The sequence below is a fragment of the Pseudozyma hubeiensis genome (genome assembly GCF_000403515.1).
Source record: "Pseudozyma hubeiensis SY62 DNA, scaffold: PHS21, whole genome shotgun sequence".
Lineage (NCBI taxonomy): Eukaryota > Fungi > Basidiomycota > Ustilaginomycetes > Ustilaginales > Ustilaginaceae > Pseudozyma > Pseudozyma hubeiensis.
In genome coordinates, this window is record NW_012133803.1 from 64179 (window position 1) to 90454 (window position 26276).

Genomic DNA, 26276 nt, shown 5'->3' on the forward strand with positions numbered 1-26276 from the left:
AAGGTTCCAATTACATTCTTTACAAGCGGACTGCAGCTGGTGCGTGCGCTACCACTGAGGGAACCAAACCTTGTCGCCGGTATCGATCAAATGCTCCAGCATCTCCACCCTGGGCATGACTGTGCCAAAGAGCTTGTCGAAGATCCTCGTCTGCTTGCCGTAATTGCCCGACGTCTTCCAGCCCTTGGAATGGTGCAGATCGTGGTCCTCGATGACAATATCCATATCCAATCTACGCAAAGGCAGGTAGTCGAAAGCAGGTGCGGTTCCTGCACAGCGAATCCCACTGTGACCCATCAACTCGAGCAGCTCTACGTACGTCCAGCACAGCATCCAATCGTAGAACCCCATGGGCAGCACCGCCTGGACGGTGAAATGAGCCAACATGGGGATGACTAGCACATCGAACCACTCTTGCACGCCATCCGCGTACAACGCCAGCACCGTAGTGGGCAGTTTTGCGGTGTGATGCGTTCGATGAAACCTCCATAGCAGCTCGGATTCGTGCATCAGACGGTGGTACCAGTAGAACCAGAAATCCACCGCGATGCTGAACGCGGGGATCAACACCGGCAACCAAGGTGACACCCGCATAGCATCGTTCGGATCGTAACACAGCAGCGTCGCCGCTACAGGTCGGAGGAACCCGGTCATGGCCAAGGATCGCAAAACCTCAGCCACCCGGTGGTCGGGAATCCCATCGCGTGCCTTGCTCGGCTGCAGAAATCCCACTTGCCCCGCCACCCTCCGAGTGGAGTGGATCACATTGATTCCGTACAGCGAAGTGTAGGCGCCCCAGAAGACCATATTGATGAGCGGAGTGAAGTTTCGTCCGGTCAAATGCGTGTAGGCGTACTGCAGGGCGAAGGCTGCACCGAAGCGGAGCAGGATGAAGATGTGTGCGCTGAGGTTGTTCCACACCGGAATCGGGTCATTCTTGTCGTGGACGACGGTGGTGGATGAAGGTGGTAGCGGATCGATGTCGATGAGGTGGACAAGCCAGTGGTAGAGACCCCAGCCTTGGGTGTTGTCTTGTCGATGCCAGGTCGATTTCAGTGGACCTTGCGATGGTCGAACTGGCTGCCGCGAGGTAGCTTTGCCCTCGACGAGCCTTGTCGCTTCGACCGTTTCTGTCATGGCAAGAGTTTGTCAAGTAGACTCGGATGTCGAACAAAGCGTCAATCGTTACGGCAAAGAATGCTTCTTATATCAATCCAGTCAAAGCATCCAACGCCGAGCATGACAGCTTCCCCAGGGTCCGCGAGCCGCAAATATGTGACATGTGAAAAACCAAAAAAACCGTGAATCCGAGCATCTCAGCGCTTGTCAAATCTCGCTCTTGCTGGCTTACGCGCCTTGACAGCTGCCAGGAAGGGTTCGACAGATCTGCAAGAAACTGTTGGGTGCGTGATTGAGACTTGGACGGTCTGCTTTTTCAACTCGCCAACCCATCACAGATGGCTACTTTCACACCAGATGTCTTGCAAATCGTGACTGTCATTTCTATCGACACACATGACGCAGAAGCCCGTAGCATCCGAGACGGGGGTATAAAGCAACGTTCAGCGCTTGAAGAAACGCTGCTGCTGACGCATGGCCCACTTGTCCATCCTGTCGCCGAAAAAGTAGAAGGGGATGCCAGCGACAAAGGCGGCCGCCGTGACGCCGGCGAGCACGCTGTAGGCCCACTTGGAGCTGTGCATCGTGACCATGGGCAGCGTTCCCTGCGTGATGCCGTAGCTGATGATGTTCTTGGCGCCCACGACGAACAGCAGCGCAGCACCCGGATTCTTGGGGTAGGCGACCGTGGCGAACGCCGACCCAATGATGAGCATAGAGGTGAAGGCGAACTGGTTGAGGAACCACGCCATCACGGGTCCGGCCCACGTCGCCTCGCCTGCAGCAGTGAAGGCGTAGAGCATCAGCGAAGCAAAAGAAATCAGACCAGGCACGATCGAGACGACCAGGTAGTGGCCAGGACGAAGCACGCCGCCGTTGCGCTTGGCCATGGCCATGACGATGCGATCGCCGACGGGACCGGCGTAGAACATGCCAAAGAACGCGCCACACATGCCACCGATGGCGATGAGACCGGCATTGGCGGGCACCCAGTGGTAGACGGCGATGAGCACCATCGAGTAGGTCAGCGACAAGGCGATAGAGCAGCCCAGGACGACGGTCAGCAGCAGCGCCATGTACATGATCGAAGGGCACATCATGGCCAGCACAACATCCCCAAGAGTGCGGCCGGCGATGCGCAGCGCAGGTCGCTGCATACCGGACCACGGCTTCAGAGCGCCGACAAAGGACAGCTCGCCCGACTCGGCATCAGCAGTTCCGTGCTCCGACAGCGAGCGGAATCGTCCTTCGCGCGTAGCCGCCTGCAGCTGTTCCGCCGTCATGGCGTGGTTGACTCCGTACTTGTCAACTACGTACCAGACGCCGTCCTTATGCTGAGGTGGACGATCGTAGGCGGTCTCGGTGAGGAAGAAGAAGGCGATCACGAATCCGACAGCGGCAGCGATGACGTAGATCCAGTAGAACCACCTCCAGCCCATGCTCGCCACTTGGTAGGAGCCAGCGAGGTTGAGCGCCGATGAGAAGACGTTCTGCGATGCCCAGTAGATGGCGAAGATCTTGCTGCGCTCATGAACAAAGGAGATCTCGGTGATCATCAACGGAAGCAGCGATTCCGAGATACCAGCGGCGAGACCTTGGACGATACGGGTGGCGAGGTGCTGCTCGAACGTTTGCGCCACCGCAGAGCCGGTGCAGCCAGCGATCAGCACAACAGTAGCGCACAGAGCCACGGGTCTACGCCCAAACACCATCGACAGGGGCAGAACGATCAAGTTTCCAAGACCCACCATGACCGAAGGCAGCGTGCTGAGCCAAGTGACCTTCTCCGGCCCCTGTTCGTGGTAGAGCCCGTAGAAGGTGCTCATGATCGGACCGAGACCACCGATGAGTGCCAGCGAAAAGATCGAGAACCAGCAGCAGCTGATGACGATCCCCAGCTTGCGCCACTTGTTGTAGTTGAGAGGGTCGCGCGGACTCGAACTTGGAATAGGCCATCGTTGTGTCTCGCCGTTGTCGTCCACCAGCTGGACGTTGGTGGCGACGATCTCGGCCGATGAGGAGGAGGGGAGCTTAGCGAGGCCATCGCTGTCAAAATTGGCCGTGTTGGTGTGGACGAGGTCCGACTTCTTCTCGTCGAGGCTGCTCTGCTCGTCTGGCTGGCGGTGGGATTGGATCATGTTGCTGTCGTGAGCGTCAGCCATGGTGATGAATAAGAGTGGAGGTGAGGGGAGACCTGGAAGGAAGTGGTCGATGGAACACAGTGGGCCGGGGGTAGCACAGTGGAGCCAAAGATGGATCAACTTATAGACATTGACCGTCGTGCACACCCGAATGTAGGAAGCTTCGCGCAAGGTGTCGGCGAGATGCACGTTGTTGCAAGCGATCTTGCATGACCGCGTGCCTCGTCCGTTCCGCTACACTCTCCGTATGCCTCCGCGTTCTGCTTCAACAGTGTGCCTGAGACCATAGCTGCACCCGACGCAAAGCTTGTCGGGTCGAGGCCATGCCAAGCGACACGATGTGCCGGAAGAGTAGGCACTTCGGCCCGGGATTCGGGTGGTGGACGACGTCTTGTTTCCCAGCCGAAACAAGCTGGGAAAGAGAGAGGGATGGCGGTGATGGTGGTACGAGGCTGGGGAAGAATGCGGGGCTCCTCAGATGTCTTGTCGCCTCTTCCGTGCACCTTTCGGCTGGGCCTCAGGCACCCGCCAATGAGACGATGAACAGCGGTAAGATGAAGTGTGCGGGGAATTTCAGAGACCAAGTGCCCGTCGGCTGAGCCCAAATTCCGGGGTCTTCGGCTGGCAAACGATCTGGGGAAAGTCCGTAGCCAAGCCACAGTCTATGAGAGATGGGCCGTTCCTGATTCGTTGCCGCGGGCCATGTGGTCGAGCATCATTTTAAACTCCGAGCCGAAGCGCGAAGCCAACCCCCACTTTGAGATTGAACCGAGAGGCGATCATGCAGCGGAGCATGTTAGGTTGAGGCGTCGACATGGCAGCCCTAGCCAGGGTCCAGGCGGGGGTAGCGCTTACATTGAGACGCTCCCTCGATGGAGTGCCGCTTAGATCGGCCTTGTTCGGTCTCGAAGGTGGCACACATCAGAAGATAAGATCACCGCTCGACATCCAAGCTCACTTGCGGAACAGATGGTCCGTGTTTCTCCTTCTACCACGACCAGGAATCATACCAACATGACATCAAAGCCGTTCGACATCATCATCGTGGGCGCTGGCATCGCCGGCCTCGCCGCCGCTGTGGCTCTCAAGGCGCCCGGAAGACGCATCACGCTGCTCGAGCAGTCCAGACTCAATCGCGAAGTCGGCGCCAACATCTCGCTGCAGCCCAATGCGGTCAAGATCGCCAAGCGTTTCCTCGGGCTCGACTCGTATCTTTTCGGCGACGCCTCGATCGGACGGGGTGTACCGGACAAGGCCTTTCTCATCTACGGCACCGACGACAAGCTGCATATGCGCATCGGACTCGAGACGGATCAGTACGGAGAAGATCGAATCTGCTTCCATCGAGTGGACCTGCACACAGGACTTCGTCAGGCAGCGTTGGACAGCGGCGCCGAGATCAAGACGGCATCCAAGGTCGCCAAGGTGGACGTAGATGCCGGCAAGGTGTATCTCGAGTCTGGAGAGGAGCTGACAGCAGACTTGATCGTAGGAGCTGATGGCATCCGCTCGGCTGTGCGAACCGCCGTGGTCGGCCACGATCAGGGTGCTCTGCCCACCGGGCTGTCTGCTTTCAGGACACTGATCCCCATCCAAGATTTGCAGGGCATCCAAGGTTTGCCTCAAGGCGTCGAGCTCGGCGCCAGCCAGACTCTGATGATCGTAGGTCGCAATTGCCGGCTGGTAATGGGACCGTCTCGAGGTGGCACGGTCCTTGGCGTTGTTGGCCTGGTCCCGGACACTGAGGAGATCAAAGGAGCCACCACATGGAACATGGAGGCTTCCACGGAGGATTTCCTTAAGAGCTACGAGGGCTTCCCGGAATGGACTCGCGAGATCATTCGACGATCCGTAGAGCCCAGCATCTGGCAGATGCGCGACATTGCGCCCTTGCCAGCATGGAGCAAGGGCAAGGCCGTGTTGATCGGCGATGCTGCTCATGCCATGCTCCCCACCCAGGGGCAAGGCGCTTCGCAATCGTTCGAGGATGTTGAAGCGCTTCAGTACTTCTTGCGCGACATTGACGCATCGAGCAGCGAGCACGAGGTGCAGCAAGCATTGGCGGCTGTATACTCGGCTCGTCATGAACGAGCGTCATTGATCCAGGCCTACAGTCGAGAGCAGGCCAAACCCGGCACCAGCGCCAGCGGCAAAGTGACGTTGAACCCGCGCGAGTTTATGGATTACAACTGCAAGTACGAAGGAGTTGCTTCTTGGCTGGCACAGCAAGATTCCAAGGCACGCAAGCAGCCGAGCGTGTCTTCGGCGTCAGTTGCGTCGGCGCCTGTATCTGTCCTCACTTCGTAAGCATGTCTGTCCGAAATTGTCAATAGTGGTCATTTGCTTCGTTCTCCTGGCCTGGTTTGTTTGACAGCAGAAAGAAAGAGAGCAAGCGAGGGAGTCTGAATCGACGCCGAGACTGACCACCGTTGCTGAGCATCTTGTCGTCCGGTACGAAAGGTCACGACAAACGTCTAAGGTGCTTGCAGTCACAAGTTGGTGTCGTGCTCGACCCGCTGCAGCTCGTAGAACGTGGTGGGCTTCGAGAGGCGAATCGATTGAAATGTTAAAGCGCTGTACCTCGGTCCATCGAGTTTGCGTTCAGGGTTCAGGTCGACTTGATAAACTCGGTCCAGGTGGGGTTGCCAGCCGAGCTATCAAGGTTTGACCGCCTGTTCCAGGCCTCGCAATTTGACGGTGGCGGAGTTTCGAAAGCGGACCTGCAAGCATAGAGTGACTTGCCTCCATTGTTTTGCACATTGTCCCTCGGCAGACCCCGCAATGTATCGGGTCGGCCAGGCGAACCGCAGAGACGTCTCTCGGTTGAGCTTGCCGCAGACCGGTGGTCACAAGACACTGACTTGCCGTGGTCGCCTCGGTCAACACCATTCCTCGGTTCTCTCGGCTTGGGATCCGAAGTGGCAGCCATCTGTGGCGCTGTGGCGAACCGCTATGCCGTGTGACATCCTTGCTCGCCAAAGGTCCGAATGGATATATCTACGACGCCTCGAGTAGCAGCTCTGGCACCTCCTATTGCTCATCCAAGGTAGCTCCTCCTCGACTAACTCTTGAACATGCTCTCCGTCCAGGCACCCGTCGCCCCTTCGACGCTGCTCAAGCACGACGTTGTCGAACCCGCCATCAACACTGCCACCCCTAGCACCTCTTCGCAGAAGGAAAACGTCGAACTCGATGCTTGGCACCGTGACCTGCTTCGCGATGGCTACTGCGTTGTCAAAGGAGCGATCCCGCAGGAGCGAGCTCTGCAGTACGCCGACAAGATGCACGGATGGCTCGAGGGATTCAACCTCGGCTACGACCGAAACGACCTCAGCACCGTTCACAAGGACAAACTTCCGCTCATCACCGAGAAGGGCATGTGCCTCAACTACGCCGTCACGCACGAGGACTTTGTTTGGAAGATCCGCTCCGAGCCCGGTGTTGTAGGCGCCTTTTCCAAGTTCCTTGGCACCGAGGATCTCATCGTGAGCTTCGATGCGGTGAATTTTGGGTTCCCAAACCGTAAGGACCTGGCACCCAACAAGCCTTGGCCTCACCAGGACCAGGACCCGCTCAAGCCGGGCTTCCGCTGCCTGCAGGGTCTCGTCAACCTCCTGCCCAACGGACCCGACGACGGTGGACTGATCGTTTGCAAGGGCTCGCATGAGCTCTCGACGCAGTTCCACGAGGAGATGGCTTGGGAGGAGAAGATCCCTGCGTGGACCAACGAGTGGTACGGCTTCACTGACAAGGGCATGCAGTGGCTCAAGGACCACGGATGCGAATGGGTCAAGGTTTGCGCCGAGCCAGGCGACCTTCTGTTGTGGGATTCTCGTACCGCGCACTACAACCTTTCGAGCAAGACAAAGCAGCCTCGATTCTGCGTATACACGTGCTTCATGCCGGTGGCTGATGCGTCGCAGGAGGACCTGAAGCGAAAGAAGGATGCCTTCGAGCGTCGCGTCGGCACCACCCACTGGCCCAACGCTCGCCACACTGGATCGAATGTTGCGAAGCGTGACGGTGTCGACGACCCTCACAACCGTGATCGCCCCGTCGAGGAGCCCCAGCTCGACGAGCGCGCCTTCCGCTTGACGGGCATTCCTTACATCAAGGATGAGTAATTACCACATCATGCCCGTCGCCGTGTTTCCGTCTGCTTTCCATAACGCTCTAGCTCTATATCCTGTTCTGCTCGTTCAAAATCGATCTGTGTTTTGCAATTACCTGGGCCGTGTGCTCGTCAGTCGACTAAGGTCTAAAAAGAATAAATGAATGAACGAACGACATTGTGCCCCGTCTACTTCCAGCTCGTAAAGCAGTCGTGAGAGATGGAGTGACGATGCCAAAAAAACCCCACATCCCAATTTCTCGACGTTGATTGAGCTCGAATTTTACTTTCAAAATGTCAATAATATTTAAAGCAAGATGAAGACACGGGCAAGTCCGCGTGGCTAGACCTTGAGGATACAACGGCCCGCAGCTTGCGTGCATGCATGCATGTGGGGGTGAGGTCGTAGCGACCGGTTCTGTGTCACATCACGACTCTCGTTGCGGATGTTCCGAGGCTTGCTTCCGCACCACCAGGAGAGCCTCGCAAGGTCATGTGAGAGCTGGCGTGCCGTCACGCTGCTGCCTTGGCCACTTGACACCCATCACATCATTCGACAAGATCGCTATGGCCGACGACGAGGCGGCTCCTCCGCCCGAGCTGAAACGCAAGCGTCTGTCACACGCCTGCAAAGCGTGTCGTGCTCGAAAAGTGCGCTGCGACGAACGACTACCCGCGTGTACCAACTGCGTCAAGTCCAAGACTGAGTGCATCACCGACGATCCACGCAAGCCGCACTTGGCCAGCGTGAAGCGCACAAGAGCCTCGAGCATCGGTAGCACTGCTGCTGCTCCCGTATCGGCAACTCCGAGCGAAGAGCCGCCTGCGGATATCAAGAGCTTGCAGAGCGCGAACGACAACAAAGCCCATTCGGCAAGGCCGCGAAAACCTTCAGTCAAGCAATCGCATCCGCCGAATCGCTCTGCAGATTCATCGCGCCTCAAAGAGGATGAGGACCCGCAACTGGAGCAAGCTTCCGCCGCAGCAACCTCGCCGTGGGCTGATCCGACGTGGATGAGGAACACGCTCGGAAGCTCCTCCGCCAGCATCATCTCGGACTCGCAGGCTCAGGACCGCTTCAAGTACGTCGGCTCCTCCAACTTGCAGGTCTTTTCGCATTGGATCGACCTCCTCCTCGCAAAGCAACGCGCTTCCCACGATCACATACGCCGTAAAGCTCCCGACACGGCCATCTCTGATCATTTCGACCACGGCCGCATCCACTCCGAAGAGTATCAACTCCCTCTCAGACCCATCTTGCCGGCCTTGACTCACCTGGCTCACTTTGACGACATCCTCAACGACTTTTTCAACGACGCCAATGCCGTCTTCCCCGTCTTCGACGAAGAGGTGCTGCGTCGTGATGCCGTCCGCTTCATTCAGCAGTACCGTCTCGATGACGCTTCGCTGATGCGGCTCGACCTGATCGCTCCATACGAAGTGCCCCTCCTGGCCACCATCTACATCGTCACCGCGATCAGTCTGTTGGACGCAACACCTCGACAGCCTGATCAGGTCAAGATCTACCTCGATGCAGCCTACTCGCTCTACGGTCACATTATCGGTGTCCCTTACCTCTCGTCGGTGCAGGCACTGCTCATGCTGCATTTGGTATTGCGAGCTTCCAGCAAGGACGGTGCTGCCTGGCAGGCGCTCAGCTCTGCCATCCGCATAGCCTACTCGATCGGCCTGCATCGTGCGCCTCCATCACCGCCTCTCCATTCGGCCGCCTTGGAGAAGACGAAGGCGCGCATCTGGTGGTGCTGCTATGCTCTGGATCGCATCGCCACCTTGGATTCGGGTCGACCGACCATGATCAACGATCTCGACGTCCAACTCTCCGCACCTAGACCGATTCCGAAAGCGACGCAGATCGATGCCGCGTCGCCCAAGGCTGAGGGCTTGTCCGACCAGGTGTACAACGAACGCTATCTCGCTTGCCTCGTTTCGCTCTGTCGACTCAAAGCAGAGATCCACAATGCGCTCTACACCAGCCGCAATCAGACGGTCGACGAATCCGAGCTGTTTTCGACCATCGCCAGCTTGGACCAGAGGCTTTTGGATTGGTCTTCGACGTGTCTCACCAGTCTCCATCTACCCACCATGAGCAGCGAAGAAGCCTTGCGCGCCGTCTCGAAACCGCGCGATCTGCAAACCCTGCATCTGCTGTGCACCTTTCACTTCACCGTGATCAACGTCCATCGTGCATCCGTCATGCTCGATACCCGACTCTACCGTCATCACGTGGCGTCCAAACTGACACGACGCAAGGACCGTCTGCTGTCCGCCGAGACCATCTGCCGCGGATCCGCTCGAGCCATCATCCGATGCATCAACCAGTACTGCCTCGTGCATCGATGCAGCACACGCATGATCTCCGGCACCATCTCGCTGAGTGCCGTCTACGTCTTGGCGATCTGCATCTTCAAGCACCCGCAAGAGTGGAACGTCTCTTCCGACCTGGCGTTGATCGATAGCATCGCCAAGAAGGTCTCCAAGGATTACAGCGATGATGGCATGCCGAGCGGGTTTACGAGCATCTTTGAGACGCTCCAGAGGTTGGCGGTTCAGTGTGTGAGGTGCAGCGTTAGCAGACCACCGAGTCCTCCGCTCGCGGAGCTGGGAAGGGAGAAGGAGGAGAAGGACAAGTGGCAAGGCGGAGATGTCAGCTTGGAACCTTTTTGGAAGAGTCTGGGCTTTGGGAACGTCTTGTCGAACGTCGACGATTCCATGGCGGGAGCAGCAATCGATGGAACGCAGACAACGGCGGTAGCGGAGCAAGGCGCGACAGCGAGTGGTGCAACGTTTCAGAGCCTGTTGCACCTCGACCAACCAGACGAACTCTTGTGCTCTCTGTTGGGTTTACCGGACTTCTTTACGCCGACCAATGCAGATGGCGCATTCAGCTTCGACCCCATCGCCGACCCACTTGAAGGCGAGACCATTGGCGGCACAGCACATCACAGCGCAATCTGAAAGAAAAACTTTTTGCGAAAGAACAAATCCCGTTTCGTTTGAAAGTAGTGATACATGCAGAGCGAGAGAAAACAAGACACGTGAGGAACAAAAGGAGGTGGAATGGACGAAGTGAAAAAAAGAAGGTGTGGTATGAACCGCGGACGATTTCTTTTTTAGGCCTCGTACTTGTAGCCGAGACCGGAGGTGTTGGCAACGACGCCATCGACCTTGTCGGTGGAGCTGGCCTTCTCGTCGATGGAGCCGGCGGAGTGAGCAGCGGTAGCCTGGGAGTGCGAGGAGAACATGTCGACCTCGGTGGAGGCGAACTTGCGCGCCGAAACCTTCTGCTCGAAAAGGATGTCGAGCGATCCGTACGATCGACCCATGGTCTCGGGCAGGCGGAAGTAGGTCCAGATGATGCAGATGAGACCGGTTCCAGCATACACAAAGCCTGCCTTAGCTCCAAGGTTCCAGTCTTGGGAGTTAAGCATGCGAGGGTTGATGATGTTGACGATGATACCGCCGACGTTGTAAGCGTTACGGGCGAGGACGACGGTCTTGGCACGGAGACGGGTGGAGGAGATCTCGGCGACGAGACAGTAGCAGACGGGGCCGACGGTGAGATCGTAGATGAAGGTGAAGATGAGGAGCATGGAACCGATAGCCCAGGAGACGTTGGTGTTGTCAGCCTTGAAGGCGAGACCGCCGACGGTGATCATGATGGCGAAGAGGGCAAGCTGGCCGTAGAGGTAGAGCGCACGACGACCGACCTTGCGGAGGAGGAACCAAGAGCTGATAGTACCGACGAGACCCATGGCGAACTGGCCGATGGAGAGGTTGAAAGCCTGGTCGGTGGGGAGACCGGCCTTGGTGTAGAAGTAGGACGAGACACCCATGAGAGGACCACCGCAGAAGACCTGGATGAGCCAGACGACGCAGGCGATCTCGGTACGACGGCCGTCGGAGCGCTTGAAGCAGTCCCAGTAGCTTCCGCCCTCGGCAGCGGCCTTCTCGAGCTCGTTGGTGTGGATCATCATCTGAACGGTCTGGTCGGCCTCGTGGTCGGTGAAGTCGCGGTCGTTGGCGGCGAGGCGGCGAAGCGAGTGCTTGGCGTCCTCGAGGCGGTTCTGACGAACCAACCACCAGGGGGACTCGGGGGCGAACCAGCATCCGATAAAGATGGGGACGGGCCAGATCCACTGGATGGCGTAGGGGATCTTGTAAGCCCAGTGGTCGGTGCGGCCGACGGTGCCACGGAGGATACCGGAGGCGATGAGCTGACCAACGACCCAGCATCCGTTGACCCAGGTGGTGAGGTAGGGACGAAGAGCGACAGGAGTGACTTCGGCGGCGTACGAGGTGGTGAGGGTCTGGAAGACACCCCAGGGAAGACCCTGGAGGATCTGTCCGATGAGGAGGACGGTGAGGTTAGGAGCGAAGAAGGGGATGAAGATGAAGGCGGTCATGGCGGCGAGGGCGACGAGGATGGTCTTGCGGTAACCGTAGCGTTCCGAGCAGATACCGGTAAGCTGGAGACCGATGATGGAACCGACCTGGGAGCCGTTGGTGAGGCCCGACTGCCAGGGAGCAGGGATCTCGCACTTGCCGGCTGCGTTGCAGTGGCCGTACTTCTTTTGGAAAGCAGGCATCGCGAAGAAGTTGCCGATGAGGAGGGTGTCGTAACCCTCCATGATGACGGCGAGCGAGAGGATGGCCGAGAAGAAGATGGCGTTGGGGTAGGTCTTGATGGCCCTGGACACGCTCATCTTCTCCTGGTTGTTGGTGACCTCGGCGGCATCGTGAACAAGGGCGTCGTAGTCCTCGACGTTGGATGCGATGGCGGCGGCTGCCTTGGAGTCGATGCGAGCGACATCCTGAGCGTCGGTGAGACCCATGATGGGCGGTAGGCTGTAGAGAGGGGAGGGCAGGGGTGGTGTCCGACGACGACTAGGCTTGAGAGATGAGGAAAGTCGGAGGAGCCGAAGGAAGGAGGGAGGGAGGGATGGTGTGATGTGATGAGTGATGAGGAGGGCGAAATGGCGTCAAAGATGCGGTGGTAATATACGCATCGGCTTGGTTTGCGATGATGGTATGTGATAGTTCGAGTGATGCGGGAGGAGGACCGCAGCGCGTGGCGAGCGTGTGATGCAGACGAGACGTTCCTAGCGTAGCCCGCTTGCGTCCCGTCGAGACGGAACAGCCGAGTGCGGGGAGAGAGAGGAGAGGGCCAAAGCAGACGCGGAGAGCGGAGAGACCGAGGCAAGGAGAGAATTCGGAGGAACCCGTCGTCGTCGCTCGCTCACCGGAGAGTGCAAAAACTTGGAGGGAATGGTGGTTGAGACAGTATGGGGAAAACACAGCGGGGTTGCGGGGGACGACAGTGGAAAGGAAAGGTCTGGGTTCGGTCATTCCGAATTGCTGTCAACCGTCAGAAGAGCTGGCTACAGTGTACTATACAATGCGTTGTGCATGCTGCATGACCTGTGAATGCTAAGCGGAGAGGGTTGGGATTGTCATGAGCGTGTGGCTCCTTGAGGGGCAACAAGATTGCGGGGTTACGTCCCTGGCGGCCACAGCGAAACGAGATCGCCCGAGACTGCTCCTGCCGCGTAAAAGAGATGCTCCGGAGAGAGCTCGGTCGAAACGAAACGACCTTTTCCTGTTCCCCCTTCCGCTTTTTGGCACTCCGCTCAGCTATGTGGTCTCGAGACCTGCTGCTCGCATCACGCCTGAGCGCGGTGCTGCCGATGATGCTTACTCGATCGCTCCAAGACACGGAATGCACTAGCCAACAGACTAGTCATTGGCGGAGCATGAGCTCCCATGTGGGCATAGAGAGCAAAAATCTTTCGAGCACAAGGTATCGGCGAAACGGCGACTCGGAACAGATCCCTTGCGACGGTCCTAGCACCGTCTTTGGAGGGCCAGAATCTAGCCTCTTCGCTCTTCGGCACCTACGTTGCGAACCTTGGAAAGAGGAGTAAGGAAGGCCGTCTAGAGTCTCGAGTCTTCCCGTAGTGCTTATTTGCTGCAACCGGGCTGTCTGGAAGTTGGCGAGCCCGGGTGCCGGAAAAACGATCGAGGAGCGGCCAAAATTCGAAATTGAAGCTGCTCAAATGCCCTAGTTCCCTGTGGGATTTCAGCCACATGGAACCCAAGAAAAGCTTCGATTTCCTGCCGAGGTGCATGAAGTCGAGCTCGCTAGGATTAGTCTGGGGAAATCGCTCGCGGATGCCGCGCTTGTGCCGTTCCTCCAGCTCGCCTTGCTATACATGATTCGACAAATTTGCTCAGGGGTTGCACTTTATCCTGGCCTCTTGCTGCGTATAGTCCCGACCTTGGCTGAGCGGTCGAGTCAGCATCAACGTGCGGTCATTGACAGAATTAATGAGCAGAAGCAGCAGCTGCAGACAAGGACCGGGTGGACCGACGTATGAGGAGTGCGCTGGTGCTGACCCGACTTCGAACCTGGTGCTCCTTGCGAAGTGTACGGTCAGCTGAGCTCTTGAATCACAGCCGTCGACGGTTGCTCCGAAGCAGGTACTGTATCATGGCCGTGCCCTAACCGAAGGGAGGTGGATTATGCTACACTTGACTTCAGAGCGGTAAGGGACGATTCTCAATTCGACCGACGGAACCCTTTCTGACGCTGGTGTAGGTGTAGAGGCCTTCTGGTACAAAGGCGGAGCGGAGTGGCAATTGGCCCTGCAGCGGGTCCAAGAACTCGCTTTGGCCGCGGTTGCCCGTCAGCAGGTGGCCGTGAGCGAGCAAAAGCCTGGTCTCGACAATGACAAGCCAGTGCGTGCCTGTATTCAGCAGCAAGCATTGGCTTGTCTGGATGGATGCCAAGCGTTCAGATCACGAGCAGACTCGTCCATTGTACGAACACCGAACTAATGAAAAGGCGTGGTGCGGATACATACCCGACGGCGAGCCTTGCATCGAACGCATCACACGACTTCTGCCCCGGACCAGGCTACCACGACTGCGGAGGTGGAGGCGGAGGCGGTGTATCCTCGGCTTGACTGGACTGGCCCTTCGCTTGTATCACACAGCTGAGGATACTATACTTGTGGCTTCTTGGCGTGATCAGGCGAGCTCGGCTGAGAGCCGTGAATACGGTGACGAGCACCACGCTAAAGCACGGCGACGCTTCGGTGGAGCGAGGCTGTGTGATCGTCAATGCAGCGGATGCGGGGCCGTCGACGGCAGCAAGGCTCAGTGGCAACGAAGGTCTGCGGAAGATCTTCGGCGAGACTATTTGGTACAGCAGACGGCGACTCGGCCAATCTCGAATACGTGTGACGGTCGCGCGCTTTTCAGACGACATAACAGCGACTTAACATCGCTGGTCCTGCTTAGCCAAGCGAGCATCGTCGTCAATACTCTCATTCACCTCGACACATGCCGCCATCTGCCGCGTTGCTCGCTACAGCAGCACGGTCGAGAGCGGGGATGGTCGAGTCTCGGCGCAATCTCGCTGCCTACACCTAGCTAGCCAACGTCGCACTCTGCAACCGCAAATCCGCTCTCTTCCGTAATCTCTCCCTGCCAGAGGGTCGATCGTCGCGCCAGGTTCGGAGCATTCTCGGCGTCGTGTCGGCGAAAACACCACCATCCCGCTTTGTCGACTCTACGTGAACGGCGAGCAATAAGCTAAGAGGAGCGATCAGCATGTCAGATCGAACACAACATGCTCAGACAAAACAAAATCATCCCTCCCCCCATCGAATTCTTCCGTGAGGCGCTGGCCACGATCACCAGTCTCGCCGACGCAAGGATTGCGGATACGAGACTGGCCTCTTCATCTCGATGGTGTCAAACGAACGCCGATGAGCTACTGCGCGTGGGTAGTATAATACTATGGGCGAGCACGCCTCGGGGGAAGTCTGCCTCTGTACTTGGTGGAAGCAGCGATTCGCCTCTCGGCTATCCATCACTTCCCGCTGCCCACCCACCACGTTCAGGGTCTCAATCCAATGCGATCTCCACACGTCGAATCCCCCCACGTACGCTTGACAGCTAAGCGTTGCATCGGCAGAATCCCTTCGTGTACCGCAACAGTCGCACCGCACACAAGCCAGCTCGTTCGTCCGAGCCACTGCGGCCGCAACTACGACTGCGCACCAGCCCGTTTCACGAGTCTCACCGAGCCTTTTTTGATCCGCGCTCGGTGTATCTCCACGTTGTCGCCCCTTGAGTTGATCGCTTTTTCCACGGCGACATCTTTCCCTCACCTCTCCGCTGCACTTTCCTCCTCCGCACTTTCGCTTCCCCGCTCAGCTCTCCCGAAAAGGTCGCCGCACTGTCGCTTCGCCTCCCTTCATCATCTTCCCAAAGTCTCTCCGCACAGCTTTGGCCTTATCGTGTACCGCTGTCCGCGCTCCTTCAAAAGGCCTCGCTCCTCGTCGCATCCTTCCTCCTTTACCTCGTCCACCTTCCCCCCCGTCATTCGTGCTGCGTAGACATTGCACGAGCTATCTCCACAAAAATGCCTTCCAACGAGTCTATGGTCGCATCGGGTTCGCGGACCTTCTGGTTCCGCGATGCCATCATCTACCAAGTCTGGCCCGCATCCTTCCGCGACAGCAACAACGATGGTATCGGTGATATCCAGGGTATCATCATGAGCCTCGACTACATCAAGTCGCTCGGCGTAAACACCATCTGGCTCTCTCCCATGTACGACTCTCCCCAGGTCGACATGGGCTACGACATTTCCGACTACGAGTCCGTCTACCCGCCTTACGGCACCGTCGCCGACATGGAACAGCTCATCAAGGAATGCCACAACCGCGGTATCAAGCTCCTGCTCGACCTCGTCGTCAACCACACCTCCGACCAGCACGCCTGGTTCAAGGAGTCGCGCAAGTCCAAGGACAGCCCCAAACGAGACTGGTACATCTGGCGACCCGCCAAGTACGACGCCGATGGCAACCGTCGCCCTCCCAACAACTGGCGTTCCAACTTCAACCAGCCCGCCTGGACCTGGGACGAGGCCACGCAGGAGTACTACCTCAACCTCTTCTGCCCCGAGCAGCCCGACCTGAACTGGACCAACGACGAATGCCGCAAGACCATCTACAAGAGCGCCATGGAGTTCTGGCTCGAGAAGGGCGTCAACGGCTTCCGCGTCGACACGGTCAACATGTACTCCAAGCCAATGGACTTCCCCGACGCACCCATCACCGACCCCGGTGCCGAGACCCAGCCCGCTGGTATGGTCTACTGCAACGGTCCCATGATGCACACCTGGCTCAAGGAGATGGGTGCCATCCTCGAGCGATACGATGCAATGACCGTCGGAGAGCTTCCCAACACGCCCAAGACAGCCGATGTGGTGCGCTACGTCTCTGCGGCCGAGAACGAGCTGAGCCAAGTGTTCCAGTTCGACATTGTCGATCTCGGTCGTAACCCGGTCGACATCATGTCGTACGACGGCTACAAGCTGCCGGAGATGAAGCGCGTCGTGGAAAAGTGGCAGCGTTTCACCGAGGGCAACGATGCCTGGACCACCGTCTTCATCGAGAACCACGATCAGGGGCGATCGATCTCGCGCTTCGCTTCCGACAAACCCGAGCACATTGCCGACTCCGGAAAGCTGCTGGCCCTCATGAACATGTCTCTCACCGGAACCGTCTACGTCTACCAAGGTCAGGAGATCGGTATGACCAACGTACCCAAAACCTGGGCTGCGGAAGAGTACCTCGACGTCAACAGCATCAACTACCTCGCCGCTGTCAAGAAGCGCACCAACAACGACCCCAAGGCTCTGGCTAGAGCGCTTGCCGACGTCAACTTTTTGGGCCGCGACAACGCGAGAACTCCCGTTCAGTGGTCTTCCCAACCCAACGGCGGATTCTCCTCCAACCCCGAGACGAAACCTTGGATGAGGACCAACGACAACTACACGTCGATCAACGTCGAAGTTCAGCAGAACGATGCCTCCTCCGTGCTCAACTTTTACCGCAAAGCTATCGCCGTCCGCAAGCAGCGCGCGTCGCTGCTCGGTCGAGGCGAATTCAGACTGCTTGAGGAGGAGGACGAGAACCTGTTCAAGTTCGTCAAGATCGCAGATAGCGGCGAAAAAGCCTTCGTCGTGCTCAACTTTACCGACAAGCAGCAACAGTACGAGCTGCCCAAAGAGATCGCTCAGGGCGCCGAGTTGGTGCTGGGTACCAGGAACGATGGCGAGAAGGGAAGCCTGCGCGCCTACGAGGGCAGGCTGTACGTCGCTGCTGCTTAGATACCTCCTCCATGCTTTGTCCGTTTTCATCCCTATGCTCAATGTCTATATTTCTCAAACCATCTCTCCCACATACACACACGCGCCTCGTCAACATCCCAGTCTGAACCCATTGTCTTGCATTGCAATCCATCCCTAGATCAGCTCCATGTACCTCTCCATCTCCCAATTCGTCACGGTCTGGTTAAACAGCTGCACCTCGTGCAACCTAGTCCCTCCAAAGTGATCCACCAGCGTATCGCCCAATACCTTCCTCGCCAGACTCCCTTCCGCCATGAACCTCTGCGTCGCCGCTTCCAACGACGTCGGCAGGTACACCAGATCCTGCTCCTTGAGACTCCTTGTCGTATCCATCGGTGCGAACGGCAACTCCAACTCGTGCTGGATACCGTAGAGTCCGAGCGCGAATACAGCGGCGAAGGCGTACTGCGCATTGAGATCCGCACCGGGTACCCGGACCTCAAACCTCGTGCCGTAGTCCGGAACATCAGGCGGACCCAAAATCCTCACCGACGCGAGCCTCGAATCGTACCCGTACGAACAAATGTTGGGCGCCCAGTACGCTTCCCCCGTCGTCAACCGCTTGTACGAGTTGATCGTAGGACACAGCAACGGCATGATATCCGGCAACCCCGTCATGACCCCCGCCAAGAACTGCTCTCCGATCTTGGAAAGATACTTGACATCCTCGTACTTTGCATCCGCTCTGCCACCCGCGGCGATCTCCTCGGCAGACAGAGCGAACACGTTCTTGCCCGTCGATGCGTCGCGGAGCGAAACGTGAATGTGCCCTGAACAACCCGCCAGGTTCGCCCACGGTTTCGCCATGAAGGTCGGGATGATCCCGTGCTGCATCCCGACGGATTTCGCGAGCAGCTTGTACAGGACCGCCATGTCTGCCATGCATGTCACCTCGGTGTAGGCGAGCGCGGTCTCGTAGACTCCCGGACCTGTTTCGGTGTGATGACCCTCGACGTCAATCCCAAAAGCTTCGGCGTCGTCGAACAGCTGCAAGAAGTAGTCCTTGTTGAGCGAGGTGCGCAACATCGAGTAGCCGTGATTTCCCGGTGTCAAGGGTGTGAGTTTCACAAAGCCTTTCTGCTCGACGGTCTGTGCTGTCTCTGCGAACTGGAAGTATTCGAATTCCGCACCCGCCATGCAGAGCAGTCCGAGGTCCTTGTCGACTCTGCTCGTCACGGACCTCAGCAAGTTCCTCGGACACACGGAAAGCGGCGTACCATCGGCGTTGAAGAAGCGGATCAGGAAGAACGGCATGTTGTCCTCCCACGGAATGCGACGGAACGTGTCGAGGTCGATCTTGGCGGAGAGGTCACGATACCCATTCGCCTTGTTGGAGACGAGCAGCTCGGTGGGGTAGACAAGGTCGTGCATGTCCCATCCAAAGATGACCGAACAGAAACCAAAATCCGAGTCGGGCTTGGCAGCAGAGAGGAACTTCTTCTTGGAGACGTACTTGCCTCGTACGATGCCGTCGACGTCGAGGCCGGCTACTTTGACCTTGTTATCATTCTTGAGGAGGCCTTCGAGGTCGGCGTAGGTGATTTTCGCTTTCGACATGATGTTGTGCTGCAGAGATGGTGGTGGTGGTGATGATGAGGGTTGTGGACGATAAGCGTCCCGCCTTGATTGTCGGAGGTCGAAGTTGGCGTGTGCCATGTGACTATTCAAGAGGTGGTCCGAGCCCTGATTGAGAACTCAGCCGTGGCACAATTCGGCGAGTCTTATCTTTTTCGGCAGTCACACGCTGGTCCGCACCGACACGAGTCGGAATTTCCGCAACATTCTCCTCCACTCTCCAACACGCCACCGGAACAACACCGATCCTCTCATCCATCATCTCGAACAAATCCACAACAATGTCGTCGTCGGTCCAAACCACAATCGCACCATACGATCAGAGTGTCGTCTGCGAAAAGCAGCTGCTCTCCGAGGCACAGCTCGACAAGGCGATCCAGGAAGCCGCCATCGCGCAAAAGTCGTGGGCAAAGGTTCCAGTAGAGGACCGCGTGGCCATCGTCACCAAATGGATGGGCATCCTCGATTCCGAAAAGGAGGAGCTGGGCAAGGAGCTGTCGGTGCAGATGGGTCGGCCTGCTGGGCAGTGTGCCGGAGAGATTAAGGGTGCGCTTCAACGTTGTCGCTACCTGTGCAAGGTGGCCAAGGACTGCCTGGCCGACCAGCCACGAACGGATACCGAGACGCCCAACCTCAAGCTCGCGATTCGAAGGGATCCGTTCGGTGTGGTGGCCATCGTGACACCGTGGAACTATCCGTACCTCACTACCGTCAACGGCCTCATCACTGCTCTGCTCGCCGGCAACGCCGTGGTGCTCAAGCCATCTCCTCAGACGCCTCTCACCGCCGAGAGTTTCCAGCGCACGCTCGAAACGTCCGGTCTGCCAAAGGGACTTCTGCAGATCGCCCATCTCGACTTTGAGACCACCGCCAAACTCGCTGCAGATGCGCGTATCGGATTTCTCATCTTCACCGGCTCGGTCGCAGGCGGCAAGGCGCTGGCAAAGGCAGCTGCGGATGGTCCTGGATTCAAGGGCGTCGGGCTCGAGCTGGGTGGCAAGGACCCAGCGTACGTGCGTCAGGATGCAGACATCAAGTGGGCAGCCGAAGAGCTGGTGGACGGGGCCATGTTCAACTCGGGTCAATCGTGCTGTTCGGTGGAGCGCATCTACGTGCACGCTTCGGTGTTTGACGAATTCGTCAAAGAGTTTGTCGCTGTTGCTAAAGGATACAAGTTGGGCGACCCCAGTCAGCCAGGTACATCGCTCGGGCCTGTGGTCAGCCTGGCATCCGCCGAACGTATCCGTAAGCAGATCGACGATGCGCTCAGCAAGGGAGCCAAGAACGTGATCCCCGACGATCTGTTCCCCGAAGCCAAAGCAGGCACTGCGCTGGTGGCACCCACAGTGCTGGTCAACGTCGACCACTCGATGGACATCATGACCGAAGAAACGTTCGGACCCGCCATCGGAATCCAGAAGGTGGAATCGGACGACGAAGCGCTACAGCTCATGAACGACTCGCACTACGGTCTCACCGCTTCCATCTGGACCGACATTGAGAACGCCGATTCTGCTGCTGCATTCGATAAGCTGGCTACCGAGCTCGAGACGGGTACGGTGTACCTCAACCGCGCCGACGTGCTCGACCCGGCTCTGCCCTGGACGGGTGTCAAGGACAGCGGTCGCGGCGTCAGCCTGAGCACCTTGGGCTTCGACCAGCTCACCCAGCCCAAGTCGATTCACATGCGTTTGCGAAAGGCTTGATAAGCTTCCCTATTACAATCTAGATTCTGCCCTTTTCCACCTTTGGAGTGTGTGCGACTGCGACTCGCGCGAAACGCGAGCTTTAAAATGATGCCGGCCATTTGACCGAAATTGAGAATGAAAGAAAAGATGGACCGCGGCTGAGTCTGAGTGAGCTGAGCTGCGTGTCGCAATCTCGTCAAGCAAGCGGGCGAGCGCATCTTGAGATAAGCGTCGGTGCATTCCGATGTTCAACGCACAGTCCAAGGTCACCTATCGGACTCGCACCGACACGCTCGTCTCATCATCATCACAACCAACACCATCACCATCAACTGTATACACCGCCATCATGCCTGGTCTTCGTCTTCCTCACAGAGTATGTCACCAGCTCAAGTCATTCTTGCACCGCAGTTAATGCTGACTCACCATTCCATGCATTCATCTTCGACTGCAGGTTGCTGTCATCACCGGCGGCGGTTCGTAAGTCATTGCACCCCACACGAGACTCGCCATCGTGACTAGCTCATACTGACCGACCGACAATGTCCGTCCTCTCCCTCCTCTGCAACAGCGGCATCGGCCGTGAATGCGCCATCCTCTTCGCCTCGGAAGGTGCCAACCTCGTTCTGGCAGACATCAACCTCGAAGCGTGCCAAAAGACCGCCGACATCGTCAACGAACGCTTCAGCAAAGCCGAGATCCCCGTCAAGGCCGTCGCCGTCAAGTGCGATGTGAGCAAGGAGGACGAGGTGGCAGCCATCGTCAAACGTGCTGTCGACGAGTTCGGTCGTCTCGACGTCATGTTCAACAACGCCGGCATCATGCACCCCGCCGACGACAATGCACTCAACACCGAGGAAAAGATCTGGGACCTCACACAGGCCATCAACGTCAAGGGCGTCTGGTACGGCTGCAAACACGCCATCCTCGCCATGCGAAACAACCCCGCCGACGACGCCAAGAACCTCCACGTCGGTGGATCCATCATCAACACCGCCTCCTTCGTCGCTCTCCGAGGCGCCGCTACCCCTCAGATCGCCTACACCGCTTCCAAGGGCGCCGTTCTGGCCATGACGCGCGAGCTGGCGATGGTGCATGCCAGGGAAGGCATCCGCGTCAACTCGCTCTGCCCGGGACCGCTCCAGACTCCGCTGCTGATGGACTTCCTCAACACTCCCGAAAAGCTCAACCGCCGTCTCACCCATCTGCCTCTGGGTCGTTTCGGCGAGGCTGTCGAACAGGCCAAAGCCGTTCTTTTCCGTAAGTCGTACCACCAAAAGCGTGCCTTTTGCATTCAAAGTGCTGATCGTCGCCGACTCTCGGTCCTCTTACAGTCGCCACCGACGAATCGTCGTACGTGCTCGGCCACGATCTTTTGGTCGACGGTGGTCTTGCCGCCGCCTACGTCACCGCAGAGGGTCAGCCTGTCTTGCCACCTCCCAAGAGCTTGGTCTAAGCACACAGACGCTGCTCTAAATAAACGACATTACCTCTCTCTCTCGGGGCAATCAAATTCTAATCAATCCAACCGTTTCTATTGCGATCGAACTTATCGTGGCGATACGTTCCATAAGCGCGCGTGACATACTGACGCCCTTTTTCACGCAGACGGATCGGGACAGTAGTCCGGAAAGCCATCCGGATTGCCCGCCCACGTCGGGAACGGTCGTTCCTTGCCTGCTGCGCCGAAGACGGCGAAGCTCAGAATGAAGATGACGAGCAAACTTCCGCCGTCCCAACCAGCGCCGAGGATGTAGTTGTACTCTTTGAACCATCGCGGGTATCTCGTTCGGATCCACGCTTGCGAGATCAATCCGACGAGGACGGTGGTTAGGATGACGCAGTTTTGACCGGAGGTCATCCACGCCGAGTACAGGAACACGGTGGGCAACACCAGGTCTTTCGTCTCGAACCTGCCGATCCTGGGTACGAATCGAGTAAAAGTCCAGTGGACTACCACCGCTCCGATGCCGATCAGCACCGCCATCGGGATCACAAAGTACACGGTACCCGGACCGTACATGTACTTGGCCATCGACCACGTCACCGCACTCACGTTGAGCGACTGGTAGTACGCACCGGACCAGACGTAGCTGCCCGTGTTGGTGTGCAGCAGCGCAAACTTGGACGAGATGATGGTGGAGGCGATGGCGTAGTTGAGGAACGCGCCGAACACGGTGCCGATGACCTGGGTGATGAACATGGAGCGAGGTGGGATCTTGAGGTATTGACCCATCTTGAGGTCGTTGGACAGGTTGATCACCTGGGCGATGGTGCTGTGCGACCAAGCGTAGAAGTACAGATTGGCAAGGGGTCGACCGGGCGAGACAATCCCGCCAATCATCTTGGTGAGGTTGTTGGTGCTGATTCCGTTTCCCAACAGCGCATACAGCACTCCTGAAAACGGCGCCACGATGGTGCCCAGCAGCAGCGAGATGATGTACGAGTACCACGTCAAGGTCGTCTGCTGCGTCAACACCACGATCAACCCGAACACGAACGAGATCGCCAGCAGGATCAGATACCACCAGTGCGGCGCCTCCTTGTACTTCCTCATGGCCTGGTAGTGTCGATCCGGCTGCGACTTATCCCTCGCCTGCCTCAGACTCTTCAACACATCCTTGCCCCAAAACAGCACCACGTGCGCCACCAACGCGCCGATCGCCGCGTTCCTGATCAGCATCCCCCACGCATACGTCCCCGTCACGTTCGGATATCCGACCCGTTCGAGCTGCTGTCGATCCAAGATGCCGTGCACGAACACGGCACTCTGGTTGTACTTTTTGCCGTTGTCGGCAAAGATGCTCGTCGACATGAAGGGGAACTGCTTGGCGTTCCACACGTTTCCGTAGTAGATGGCTAGCATGGCGACGGTGCAGATGGCGTAACCGATCCAACTGTTGGCCTGTTGGATCAGCGGTAGCGAGAGTTGGGTCGAGGTGATGTACTGCCAGTCGAGGCTGAGGCTGAGCAGTCCGAGACCTTCGTTGCTCTGCGCACCACCGAAGATGTTGGTCAGGGTTTGCGCGACCTTGCCCGTCGCGTGTCTGCTGGCGAGGCACGGGATGCTGAAGGAGTTGAGCGTGGGGAAGATGTACGACGGGAAGATCTCGTAGATGCCCATACCGGCGAAGGAGTACCAGAACATCTTGACGCGCTTGGTGCTGAAGCTCTTGTCCCAGTGGAACGCCTGGAACAGATCCACGAGCGGCAACGTTCCCCAGTACACCATCTCTGCCGGGTAGACGATGATCGGTCGAAAGATCCCCGCGAGACCGTACCCGAACAGACCGATGGAGAGCACCGAGAGGATGGCGGTGGTGGTGGTGACGGGGATCTCCGGGTAGAAGAGCTTCTGCGTGCCAAAGACGTCGCTCGAGTGGGCGCCGTTGGATGCGGACGAGGCGGTGATGGAGGCGATCGCGTGCTCCTTCAACCCGAACGGTCCCGGGTTGACAAAGTGCACTGCGGTCAACAGCCATCCGGGCAGCCTTTGACCGAACTTGGACTCCAACCCTTTCTTTGTGGGAAGGAACCTCGCCCAGGCAGTGCCGATCACGTAGATGATGATGGCCAAAAATGTTCCCGTGATGGTGACTTCGGTCGGCTTGAATCGATAGATCTGTGTCAGCACGGCTTGGAAGGCGGCTCCGACCAACCCGAGGGTGATGGATCGGAAGGTGAAGCAGGCATCTCCATCGTCTCGATCGCTGATGAGGATGTCCGAGACATCGCGACCGTTGCGGATGACCGGATCGGCGTCGAACTTGGATCGAACGGATTCACCATCGGAGGAGCCTTCGGGTGGGACGTAGGTAGGGTCGGAGACGTCAACCTTCTCGCTGGATGAGCTTGTCTCTTTGAGAGGGTCTTGTTTGATCGAAGAAGGGGAGGACGGGGTCTCAGAAGGAGGAGATCCCGAAAGAATCGGCAGCTGGGTCAGCTCGTCCGGGCTGTCGAGAGCGCCAGCCGGCGACGGTACAGCTGCAGACATGATCGAACAGACACCGGGAAAGGTGAAGAGAACGACTTTAGTAAGGGGTGTCCAATCTTGGATGCTGGACCGCCTTGACCCTCTGATATCTCCTCTTCTTATAACCAAGCAGAGGCCTCGTGTTCGAGCTTGCCTTATCGAGCACGATACCGTATTGCTTCTGCCCCCCACTTCAGCCAGATCGACGCTAGTCTGGTTCAGGAACCAACCTCGCTTACAATGTCGTGGCACAAAGTGCTCAACCAAAACTCGAGCACGCCTTTCCTAACTTGCAAACTTGGTCGTTGGGTTCGATCTCGGAAGTCATACCACCGAAGTGGCGCTGATGTCGAAAGAAGGACCATGTGCAAATGGTATGACACCATCGCCAACATCGGATGCAGGGACGCCGGAACAAAAAAGTAATCCAATCGCATTGCTGCAGGTCTGCAGAAATCAGCATGTGGGTTTGAATGGTGGACAAAGTTGACCGACGGCCGACCCGAGCGACCGACCGACCGACGACGCATGGTCGTCGTCTACCGTCCTCCTGGTTTCGTATCTGCGGAATGAGAGTCGGCGAAAACGGCGGCGGCATCGGCTGTCATTTGGCGCCGGAGGCGGCGGGCCGCCACTCAACGCAGAGTTGGACGCGGAAGGTGCCATCCCGAGCTTGCAAAAGCATGAAAAGAGCCAAGGGAGTCGGGTAATTGATTCGAAGCTGTACCATTGCATTAGCTGGTTCGATTTCTGATTCGGCAGCGATGGAACGATCTGCATACGAGATGGCGTGACAAGCGGCGGCTTCTATTTGTGATGGCAACAAGGTGGAAATTGGGATGTGAGATTGTACTCGCCGCTGTTGTCAGTCTGCCAAACGGCTTGGGCGGATGCAGGGCTGCACACTTTGCGGATGAAGAAACAGGCAAGCATTCTCTCGAACGAACAATGTCCCCCCGCTGACGTTTCTGGAAAGACTTGGTTCACAACTACAAACATTGACCTGTTGGACACATCACACGCCACATCTGAAGTTCATACAGCCCGCGACTGTCTACCGGCGCCCAGACAAGCCTGGGATGGCCCTCCTGCAACACGAACTCGACGAGAGAGATGTCGTATTCGACAGCGCTCGCAGGTAGACGGGCGACGATTTCCAACTCTAAGCGGCTGGTGTAGCACGCACCGCATACTCTTACCGCGTGGGCAGGCCTACGACCGGAACCAGGCGTCCGTGCAGAGACGCCGGTAATCTTCAGGACACCTTCCTCCACCCTGACAAACGAGGTTTCCATTTAAGTGGCAGCGGTGGCATCCGCTGCTGCCGGTGCAGTACAGGTGTGCGGAGGTTCAAGTTGTTACACTCGATGTGGGAATGTTGATGTCTTGAACGGTGGTGTATGCCGTGTAGAGTTGGAGACATGGGAACCCAATTGGGCTCGAA

At 57.7% G+C, this 26276-nt stretch overlaps 14 protein-coding genes across 14 annotated transcripts; 9 read left to right on the forward strand and 5 right to left on the reverse strand.

The window, feature by feature from the left end:
* Window positions 1–48: 48 nt before the first annotated feature.
* PHSY_001938 (potential sphingosine hydroxylase) lies at window positions 49–1137 on the reverse strand (the record flags this gene model as incomplete). Its single annotated transcript, XM_012332564.1, has 1 exon — window positions 49–1137. The coding sequence occupies one exon, from the start codon at window positions 1135–1137 to the stop codon at window positions 49–51; it is 1089 nt and encodes a 362-aa protein (XP_012187954.1).
* A 425-nt stretch (window positions 1138–1562) lies between these two features.
* On the reverse strand, window positions 1563–3281 carry PHSY_001939 (transporter; the record flags this gene model as incomplete). The annotated part of the gene is made up of 1 exon (XM_012332565.1): window positions 1563–3281. The coding sequence occupies one exon, from the start codon at window positions 3279–3281 to the stop codon at window positions 1563–1565; it is 1719 nt and encodes a 572-aa protein (XP_012187955.1).
* A 993-nt stretch (window positions 3282–4274) lies between these two features.
* Window positions 4275–5567, forward strand: PHSY_001940 (salicylate hydroxylase; the record flags this gene model as incomplete). Its single annotated transcript, XM_012332566.1, has 1 exon — window positions 4275–5567. The coding sequence occupies one exon, from the start codon at window positions 4275–4277 to the stop codon at window positions 5565–5567; it is 1293 nt and encodes a 430-aa protein (XP_012187956.1).
* Window positions 5568–6041: 474 nt separating this feature from the next.
* PHSY_001941 (hypothetical protein) lies at window positions 6042–6275 on the forward strand (the record flags this gene model as incomplete). Its single annotated transcript, XM_012332567.1, has 1 exon — window positions 6042–6275. The coding sequence occupies one exon, from the start codon at window positions 6042–6044 to the stop codon at window positions 6273–6275; it is 234 nt and encodes a 77-aa protein (XP_012187957.1).
* A 59-nt stretch (window positions 6276–6334) lies between these two features.
* PHSY_001942 (hypothetical protein) lies at window positions 6335–7384 on the forward strand (the record flags this gene model as incomplete). The annotated part of the gene is made up of 1 exon (XM_012332568.1): window positions 6335–7384. The coding sequence occupies one exon, from the start codon at window positions 6335–6337 to the stop codon at window positions 7382–7384; it is 1050 nt and encodes a 349-aa protein (XP_012187958.1).
* Window positions 7385–7938: 554 nt separating this feature from the next.
* Window positions 7939–10347, forward strand: PHSY_001943 (transcription factor; the record flags this gene model as incomplete). The annotated part of the gene is made up of 1 exon (XM_012332569.1): window positions 7939–10347. One exon carries the CDS (start codon window positions 7939–7941, stop codon window positions 10345–10347), a length of 2409 nt encoding a protein of 802 aa, XP_012187959.1.
* Window positions 10348–10502: 155 nt separating this feature from the next.
* PHSY_001944 (hypothetical protein) lies at window positions 10503–12224 on the reverse strand (the record flags this gene model as incomplete). Its single annotated transcript, XM_012332570.1, has 1 exon — window positions 10503–12224. One exon carries the CDS (start codon window positions 12222–12224, stop codon window positions 10503–10505), a length of 1722 nt encoding a protein of 573 aa, XP_012187960.1.
* Window positions 12225–12947: 723 nt separating this feature from the next.
* On the forward strand, window positions 12948–13313 carry PHSY_001945 (endopeptidase; the record flags this gene model as incomplete). Its single annotated transcript, XM_012332571.1, has 1 exon — window positions 12948–13313. The coding sequence occupies one exon, from the start codon at window positions 12948–12950 to the stop codon at window positions 13311–13313; it is 366 nt and encodes a 121-aa protein (XP_012187961.1).
* A 449-nt stretch (window positions 13314–13762) lies between these two features.
* On the forward strand, window positions 13763–14672 carry PHSY_001946 (hypothetical protein; the record flags this gene model as incomplete). The annotated part of the gene is made up of 2 exons (XM_012332572.1): window positions 13763–13869; window positions 14423–14672. The coding sequence occupies 2 exons, from the start codon at window positions 13763–13765 to the stop codon at window positions 14670–14672; spliced, it is 357 nt and encodes a 118-aa protein (XP_012187962.1).
* Window positions 14673–15820: 1148 nt separating this feature from the next.
* Window positions 15821–17575, forward strand: PHSY_001947 (alpha-glucosidase; the record flags this gene model as incomplete). Its single annotated transcript, XM_012332573.1, has 1 exon — window positions 15821–17575. The coding sequence occupies one exon, from the start codon at window positions 15821–15823 to the stop codon at window positions 17573–17575; it is 1755 nt and encodes a 584-aa protein (XP_012187963.1).
* Window positions 17576–17710: 135 nt separating this feature from the next.
* On the reverse strand, window positions 17711–19252 carry PHSY_001948 (hypothetical protein; the record flags this gene model as incomplete). Its single annotated transcript, XM_012332574.1, has 1 exon — window positions 17711–19252. One exon carries the CDS (start codon window positions 19250–19252, stop codon window positions 17711–17713), a length of 1542 nt encoding a protein of 513 aa, XP_012187964.1.
* Window positions 19253–19452: 200 nt separating this feature from the next.
* On the forward strand, window positions 19453–20877 carry PHSY_001949 (hypothetical protein; the record flags this gene model as incomplete). The annotated part of the gene is made up of 1 exon (XM_012332575.1): window positions 19453–20877. The coding sequence occupies one exon, from the start codon at window positions 19453–19455 to the stop codon at window positions 20875–20877; it is 1425 nt and encodes a 474-aa protein (XP_012187965.1).
* A 524-nt stretch (window positions 20878–21401) lies between these two features.
* On the forward strand, window positions 21402–22315 carry PHSY_001950 (hypothetical protein; the record flags this gene model as incomplete). The annotated part of the gene is made up of 2 exons (XM_012332576.1): window positions 21402–22119; window positions 22194–22315. The coding sequence occupies 2 exons, from the start codon at window positions 21402–21404 to the stop codon at window positions 22313–22315; spliced, it is 840 nt and encodes a 279-aa protein (XP_012187966.1).
* Window positions 22316–22459: 144 nt separating this feature from the next.
* Window positions 22460–24853, reverse strand: PHSY_001951 (hypothetical protein; the record flags this gene model as incomplete). The annotated part of the gene is made up of 1 exon (XM_012332577.1): window positions 22460–24853. One exon carries the CDS (start codon window positions 24851–24853, stop codon window positions 22460–22462), a length of 2394 nt encoding a protein of 797 aa, XP_012187967.1.
* Window positions 24854–26276: the final 1423 nt, after the last annotated feature.